Genomic DNA, 8,619 nt, shown 5'->3' with positions numbered 1-8,619 from the left:
GGCTGTTTTCAGCGCTGCTGACAGAGCAGGAAAGTTCATCCTGCCGCACTCTGCCCACCTAAAGCCGCAGCACCTTCGGCTCACTTTTACTTTTGTCTGACTTGGACCCCAGCTTTCTTATGTCTTTGTCCCTTTCGGCCACCATCCTCTGGTGCTCCTGCACCCTGCTGTTTCAGGTGCCGCAGATAACGTGGGTCACAGTGTTTACAGCCGCGGCTTCCTCTTCGGCCAAATATGGTGTACAACCGCAGAAGTCGGGCTTGTTATTACCCAAAGTTACTCACACAACGAGCCGACAGCAGCACCGGGGGAAAGGAAAGTATCTACAGCCACAGTCTGGTGTTGAAATTCTTAGAGAGGCCAGAAATACGATATAAAGCTCAGTTAAACCTCCACATTTAAATCACCCATTCTGCCGAATGACTTCTTCTTCGGTGGTGTTTGAACGTCCGCTCGGCCGCAGCCGCCGAAGGAGTCACAGGGAACTGTAGTTTTAAGTTTAAATCTTTAACACACTCGCACAACATCAGTGAATGATGGTAGAAATATAATTTCAGGATGGGAAAAAATCAAAACCTTATTTGTGACTAAAGTCAATTTGATGGTGATTCTACAAATGGATTGTATATGCTCTCATCAAAGTTGTAATAGTTAATTAAAGCCGAGGTGAAAATTAAAACTAGATGTGAATGATATTTTAGTTTATTAAAAAATACAATTAAAAAAAGCTAAAACATTAAAACTACCTTCACTTGATTTCAAAAGTTAGACTTTTCTTTATTGTAATAGCTACAGATTTTCCTAAATCTTACCTCTGACATATATTCTCCATACAGTAATGATTAAGAAGACTAAACTGAACTAACTAAAACTAAATATTCTCAAGCAAATAACTTAACTGAAACAAGAAGATCCACTCTGGAAACTAACTGAAACAAACGTGATTTAAAAACAAAAGTTAAAACAAACATAAAATACACTAAAACTAATAATTCTGCCCCTGGATGGTCTGCAAGTGCGATTATTATTTGTTTCTAGAAGGACTTTTTTGGTACATATGTGTTGCTGCCCAAGCTACATACTAATTAGAGACGAGAAATCTATCAGTACTATGAGGGACTCTGGAGGCCCTGTTATGCTGTGAGTGGGAATTTTGCTGGCATTATTTGGGGCCACTTATCCCATTAAATGGTAGAAATAACTGAAAATCAATAGAAAGTTGTTCTGAATGATCTCATTTTGGTGCGAAAAACTGGAGAAATTTGTCACCGTGTGCTGTACGCATGTGTATGAAAAGAGTATCCTCTCAATCTGTCACATTTAACATCATTCTTCACCTTAGAAGTGACAGTTAAAGAAACCAATGTGTGCTGAATAAAATGAAAAAGCAATTTCCATGGCTGTTACAAAGCATCCCAGTCCACCATGGTGACTGTCATCTGCAGGCTAAAAATTAAAGCTGCTTTAGACTAAAAGACCCACAAAAACAGCACTGGTTATGTTGACTGGAGAAATAAATAGTAAAACTTTCGTATTGAGGTTACACTTTATTGTTCCCTTAGGAAAATTTCAAAACAATCGTTTCCACTGAATATTTGCATCACCTGCACAACAACTTGGAGATGGATAATGATCCAGGAAAGATCCAAACACATCTCTCATAAGTCAGTAAAACAAGAACAAAGTTACTGATTTAAGCATAGATATGGATCTTTATCTCTTTTATTGTTGATTTCTTAGTAAAAGCTAAATGCAAAGTATAAACATATTGCAAATAAGGTAGATTAAATTGAAAAAAACAGAACAAAACACTTTCCCCATACAGCTACAGAAAATCATATCACCCAAAGCTCTAGTGGAATTCACAAACATTCACGTCTTAACATTCTGCAGTCAGAATGCGTCAAGTGTTAACATATGCAAATCAGCCAAAGCAGAAGCCTACTCTATGTGTTATATGGTGTTTTTTTATGTTTTTGTCATAAAAAATGATAATCACATACATTTGAACAGATGTAAATGTTGTATGAAGTTCAAGCACAAACCCGCTGCTATCAAGAACACACAGCAACTTGCAACAAGTGAACTGGCCAGCTTCAAGCCACTTCATGGAATCTCTCCTGCCATGTGGTCTACAGCCGTGGCTGTCAGTGCCACCACTCTTATGAATTTTTCTGGCTCCAAACAAACTGACAGAACCATTTCCTGCTTTAACTCTCGCGCTCATGCTGGGAATCAGATGAAACTTTTACATTGCTCTCTTTAGACAATAAAACAGGAACAACACCTTCAGCTGTTTTGTTAAGAATGCAGTAATCACTACAGTAACATGGTGCTAGAGTCTCAACAACAGGACTGCTTGGTAAACTGCACTCTGGGCTTTGTGTCACATCCTCAAAGCTGCAGCCAGAGTCAACACAGCTGATATCCAGGACATCTTCAGGTGGAGAGGAGGCAATCTCTGCCTCCCTGCCCCTCTCCCAGACGGAGCAGGGGAGCTGAGTATAAGAGGTGTTAGCTGGACAGACCATAGCTATAGGAGCAGGAGCCATATCCATCCCAGGCAGGCCAACATAGGAGGTCTGGCACTGAGGGAATGCCAGCTGAATCACTGGAGGGTTTAGGAAGGTCTGGGTCTCTTCTGGGTCCTTCGTGTTGGGTTTTGGCACAACAGCCACGCTATCACTTATCATGCCCTCATCGGCTTTGTGCATTAGTACATTTTTACCTTTCGGAGAAAGCCATTCCTGCAAATTAAACAAAATGAAGATGCATCAGGTGTGACGCAGTAGAAAAAAGCACACTTGTGTACTACCTGCACTCTCAGAATATGAAGCACCAATGCAGTATAGATGTTTAATGGTTTGTCACGGTAACATGCTGCCGTTACAAATTTGACTTAGGGTGTTTATTTTTTTACTTGCAGTTTTTACCATCTGTCATTGCAACCATATTTGAGTGGTTCATTTCTGGTCCTATTGACCGGGGAAAGCTTTTTCTCACAGCAGCCAGATAAACAGTATCATAAAGTCTAACAACTAACTCAAGGAGGGACATTTGTAGAACCGCTACATGAACAGAAACAGACTTCTCATGCTTGTTTGTGAGGCTTTAGCACTGTTTGTTATCATTTGGCCATCCACTCCTGCTCTGACTGAAAGGTCTCATTCTGCTTCTGAGGGGATTACCGTGAACTCTTTAACTCATATTTCTAGTGCAGAGTTGAGTATTGTGCTTCCATGAACTGTTTTTAACTGAATCGTGTTAGCAAAAATTGTCGATTTGCCATAAAACTTGGTATGAATATGGTAGCACAGGACGAATGTTTTAATGATGCGCTGACTTTTTATCTAAAGTCACTTGTAGTTAGAGTTTATTTATCCTTTGAAAGATCTGGAGCTCTGCGTCACACGATTGAGGGTTTGCTTTCCAGCCACTGGGTTTATTTCAGTAAGACTGATGAACTGTCAAAATCCTATTTTGCTGAATGCTTTCTTTTATCACCAGTTACCAGATGGTCAACATGATAGACAGAACACATCCTTACACTAAACTCAGCATGTTTGCATTTCTAGTTTGACAATATGCTGGTATTCACATTTTTTGCAGCATCAGAATGTTACTAAAGTGTCACAAACACTATGAACGCTGTCTTTGACTGACACATCAAATAAATAAGGATGCCAGAGATGTTCCTGTTAGGGGTAACCACAGCAGATTATCTGCCTACCCATGGACCTTGACCAATTCACTGTGAAGTTATCATTACTATGTGATAGATGTGTATAAAGCTTGTACACATCTATCATTAATTATGTGGTCTTCTTACATCTCATTTCTAACGTGTCATTTTGCACTGTGCTTCCATTGTGACCCTTATGTTAGGATTCCTGCACTTAATTAAGCTGGAAGTTAAAATTAAGCTTCTTCAGAAATCACTCATGTTATCTCCTCACCTGGAGATCACCTTTATGTTGCTGATACAGAGGCTGAAAGAAAGGAGCCGGGGATGGCGTGTGGGACAGAGTTTTTATCTTCATCCTGCCACACAGACACAAAATATGAATAAGAGGCACATTATCCTCATCAGACATGCAATCATTCCAAAGCTTAGATGAATTACCTTGCAGCTGGACTGTAGAATACAAACAGCAGAGCTCCCAAAACCAGACACAGTGGGAACAGATATTTGGCCAATAATAATAATAAAGTTGCTGGTTCTGAAATTACACAGAATTATTGACTCACACTACAAAGATGGCAGCAAGTCCATTATCTATCAAGTATCTGTGCTATTTTACAAAAGTGCTGAGAGAAAGGGAAGAGAGCAGCACTTGTTTTTGATAAACATTGTTCAGAGAAAACACCTCACAAGACAACAAAAGGCTGCTTCACACGAGCAGCGTCCCACCTATGTTTATGATTATGAATAGCATTAAATAAACCTAAAAATCCATTCCTTTATCATTGTCATAAAATTGCTAAAGCAAATGTAGTTGAATTTTACTGTTAGCATATTTTTAGAAAGCTCCAGATAACAGAGGCCTTTTTTTACTTATGAAAAATGTGTCCTTTACCTTCTTCTGCTTTGTTTTCCCAGCATATTGGTTGACTCCATTCACTCCAAGTTTCACTATATGTTTGAGGTCTATATCTTGCTTTAATGCAATATTCACTATTTTTCAGGTGCAATTTCCGATTAATAGATTCAAACTTCTTTTGGGGTGGAACCGTAAAACTCTGTGGAAACGTTTAAAGAAACAATTATTGTTTGATTCTTTTAGAATAAAACACATTCTTAGTAAATATACTGCACATAACAGTTCATCTTACTTTGTTCTCACTGCTTTCAGGTGTTTGAAGTAATACTTCATACATGAGGTAATCACCAAGGTATAAATGGTTATCATATCGACTTTTAAATGTAATGTTGAGAGTCTCTGTTGTTTCTTGGACCACAAGCTCAGGCGGAGGTTTCAGCTGAACTGATTAGAAATATCAATCAAATCATATTTAGGTATATCAAAATGTTCCTCTAAGCATCAAGGGGGTGCATAATATTTTTTTCAGACTATCATTAAAAATGAAGCACATTAACATATTAAGACAAAATCAACAACTACAAGTGTAATTCATACTTACTGTGATCTGCTAAATAAAATTTATTTTCTAAATTGATGCATTGAGATTCATCACAAATGTCAATTTCATAGGAATTATAATCCGCCCAAAGCTTATTGTTGAGTTGACATTCACAGTAGTAACTGTGATTCATCACCACAAGTGGACAAGAAGGGCTTTTGGAGCAAAAACAGAACATGGACATGTTTGTGAATTTAGAAGCAGAAACACACACTTTCAATTCTGTAAGAAGAATCAAGTATTTTATGTATTTATTTAAGAAAAACTTACTTGTGTTCGGAGTTCTCCTTGAAATATAGGCTGTAGTTCGTTTTGTTCTTTCCCAATGGAATAGCAGTGATGTTGTTGAAGACACAAGTAATGTTGTGTATATAGTCAGTCACACACATCCATGACGGTACATCAGCTAGAAAAAGAAAAAGTAGAAGAAAAGAAATATTCAATTATTATTTCACAGTTTCTGGTATTGATTACTTCAATGCTATACTTGTGTATGATAAGGTAACACACACTGGATACTCCTATGTTTTTGTGCCTTATACAATTAACCATGTAATCATCTGACTCTGGGCGCTCTGTGGTCTTAATTCTATTGGATTTGACTTCAGCCTTTGACATGGTTGACCATGATATCCTTTTGGCAAGGTTGGAAATGTTCTATCATGGTTTAAATCATATTTCTCTGAGAGGTCGTTCTCTGTCATGATGGGAAAATATTCCTCTTCTTCTGCCCTTTTTCGCTGTGGTGTGCCCCAGGGCTCGGTATTGGGTCCTGTGTTGTTTTCTCTGTACATGCTGCCCTTGGGCTCCATTTTTGAAAAACATAATGTCTCTTTTCACTGCTATGCTGATGATATTCAAATCTACCTCCACCTGACTGGGGATGTTTCATCTTCACTACATCCTCTGTTTGATTGTCTGAGGGATGTCAAAGACTGGTTATCACGTAACTTTCTTACTTTAAATGAAAAGAAGACAGAAATTATCGTTTTTGATAGAAATATGCCTCTGGGACAACTGACCGGCACACTCGGGCCTGTTGCTAACCACCTCACTGATGCTGCTAGGAATCTTGGAGTTTTCATGGATAGTTCCTTCAAACTAGATAAACAGGTTTCTACTGTGGTAAAAACCAGCTTTCACCAACTACGCCTAATTTCTAAGGCTAAACCTTATATACCACGCAAAGATCTGGAGAAACTCATTCATGCTTTCATCACTTCAAGACTGGATTATTGTAATTCTCTCTACTTGGGCCTCCAATCTTCTCTTCTTCAGCGATTGCAGCTGGTCCAAAATGCTGCAGCACGTCTCTTGACCGGCACTAGAAAGTATGATTCTATCACCCCTGTTCTGGCCAACTTACATTGGCTTCCTATTAAATACCGAATTGATTTTAAAATTTTATTGTTTACTTATAAAATCCTAAACAATATGGCACCTGACTACCTAGCTGATCTCCTCTGTCTGTATAGCCCTCAGAGAGCACTAAGATCATCGGGCCAACTGCTCTTGGTGCAACCTAGGTCTCGGCTGAAGACCAGAGGAGCCTTTGCCGTTGCTGCACCCAGCTTATGGAATACTCTTCCTCTTCATATTCGCGCATCAGATTCCATTCAGTCTTTTAAATCATGTCTAAAAACTTATTTGTTTAACCTGGCATTCAGGGCTAATTAGGGTAATTTACATCTGGCTTTGCATTTAGATTATGTAATTATTTTATATTTTATTTATTTTATTTATATCTGTAATTTATATTTTATATTGTGATTTTTTTATCTGTATCATGCTTTTACTGGAAAGCACTTTGGTGTACTTCGGTCTTTAAAATGTGCTATATAAATAAATTTTGATTGATTGAATTTTGATAATCACCAGTTTAGCGGGTAAATCTCTTGCTAGCAGCTCAGTCATCCCATGTGCACACTCCCTTAAAAGGTTCAATCCTTAAGAAGGCACTCTATTTATTTTTTATTTAAAACCTTGATTGGTAAATAACCAGCATATCCAGCTGTCAAATATGTAGCAGAGTAAAAAAGTACATCATTTCTCCACAGCAATAGAAATAAAAATCAATTTTACTTGATAAACATCAAGCTACTTTCCATATTTAATAATCAAAATATTAATCAAAGCTCAAAACCAACAACATGTGATATGATGATAGCTAACATGTGTGACTATTTGACATTTAAACATAACCTCTGAACCTCCTACTGTTACTGACAACTGGAATGTATGACATTAAAAGCTATGCAGTTAATCATAGTAGGAAGAAAAGGATGATATGATACAGCCACAAGATGAGATAAACCATAAGCTGCCTTACTAATGACTTCCCATAGCTAAGTGAAAAACATCTCCATACAAATGAGCAATACCTTCGATCCCGCTGGTCACTGCAAGGATGCCGTAGCACCAAAGCCCAAACAGGAGCTGCCAGCACTTCATGTCTTTTTGAACACAGGTATCGTTCTGTGGATATGAATAAAACATATATGTTTAAAGCCTCTTTGAATTTTGCATTACAATGTATCTACTTCTTCAGTATTATGAAATTTGTACCATTTCATCTATATTACAATAGATTGGAATTTATCTTTTCGTAAACTACACTTGTCATAGGAAAATAAAAAAATAAAATGCATCAAGTTTATAACTTTTCATAATGAATAAATTCACCAGCTGACATGAGTTCAGTGATATTTTAGTAAATGTGCCATTACCTCAGCTCTGTGGTGCCACTGATGTCTCAGACGGTGAATGAGACATAGAGCTGAGGTTTAAACTTATCAATCACATCACAGGAAGTCTTTTTTTTTACGTCATTGGGTTTTTTTTCCCCTCTTGCCTTCTTGGTTTGGGCACGTGCTTTTGATTTAGTTTCATTGTACTAATAAAACTGTTCAGTCTCTGAAGATTATCCGGTTCTTTAAAGTTTTTTTTTCCGTGATACAAAACCTAAAGAGACATTGTTTTATGTCACTTAGGGTTGCATTTTTATTCGCTTTAGTGCACGTGCAAGTTTCTTTTTTTAAAAATCAATTTTGTCAAAAAAGAAAAAAAAGATAATTATTCTTCCTAAATGTATTTACTTTTTGGTGGTTTGATGGTCTTCCATAATGTAGTGCAACAAGTTTACAATTTATGCTTGTTTAAGGTTTCAAATATTGAGCCAAACAAGTAATTTCTGTGTGCTGTAGGTTACAGAATAAGGAACTCCAATGCAGGAAAAAAAAGCTTTTTATTAAGCTGAAGGATGAGTCCAAGGTCCAAAAACAAAACAAAACAAGTCAAACACTTCAGCAAAATATAGAGAGCAAACCAGAAAAGATACACAGAACCAACAGGATAAAACAATGGACGGTGTACACACAAACGGTGATTAAGGAACGGGCACAGACCTCCAGTAAAACTCTGAACAAAGCACAAGAGGAAAGAAGTTATCAGAAAATAAACAAGAAAATAACAGCGTAG

General features: G+C 37.5%; 1 protein-coding gene across 1 annotated transcript; it reads right to left on the bottom strand.

The window, feature by feature from the left end:
- Nucleotides 1-854: 854 nt before the first annotated feature.
- LOC120732911 (interleukin-21 receptor-like) lies at nucleotides 855-8,014 on the bottom strand. Its single transcript, XM_040030825.1, has 9 exons — nucleotides 7,869-8,014; nucleotides 7,524-7,617; nucleotides 5,413-5,548; nucleotides 5,143-5,297; nucleotides 4,834-4,985; nucleotides 4,578-4,740; nucleotides 4,124-4,220; nucleotides 3,957-4,041; nucleotides 855-2,747 (listed from the first exon to the last, which is right to left on the bottom strand). The coding sequence occupies exons 2-9, from the start codon at nucleotides 7,591-7,593 to the stop codon at nucleotides 2,211-2,213; spliced, it is 1,395 nt and encodes a 464-aa protein (XP_039886759.1). The 5' UTR covers nucleotides 7,594-7,617; nucleotides 7,869-8,014; the 3' UTR covers nucleotides 855-2,210.
- Nucleotides 8,015-8,619: the final 605 nt, after the last annotated feature.

This window comes from Simochromis diagramma, unplaced genomic scaffold (genome assembly GCF_900408965.1).
Source record: "Simochromis diagramma unplaced genomic scaffold, fSimDia1.1 OVJJ01000361.1, whole genome shotgun sequence".
Classification (NCBI taxonomy): domain Eukaryota; kingdom Metazoa; phylum Chordata; class Actinopteri; order Cichliformes; family Cichlidae; genus Simochromis; species Simochromis diagramma.
Note: the sequence above shows the minus strand (reverse complement) of the source record. Positions and strands in the feature narration are given on the sequence as shown.

Excerpts from the sequence above, each read along its gene's own strand:
- LOC120732911 (XM_040030825.1), bottom strand. The coding sequence starts at position 7,593 with ATGAAGTGCTGGCAGCTCCTGTTTGGGCTTTGGTGCTACGGCATCCTT. Across the intron at positions 5,298-5,412 it reads AAGGAGAACTCCGAACACAA|CCCTTCTTGTCCACTTGTGG; the intron begins GTAAGTTTTTCT and ends TTGCTCCAAAAG. Across the intron at positions 4,221-4,577 it reads GGAAAACAAAGCAGAAGAAG|AACCAGCAACTTTATTATTA; the intron begins GTAAAGGACACA and ends GTGTAATTTCAG.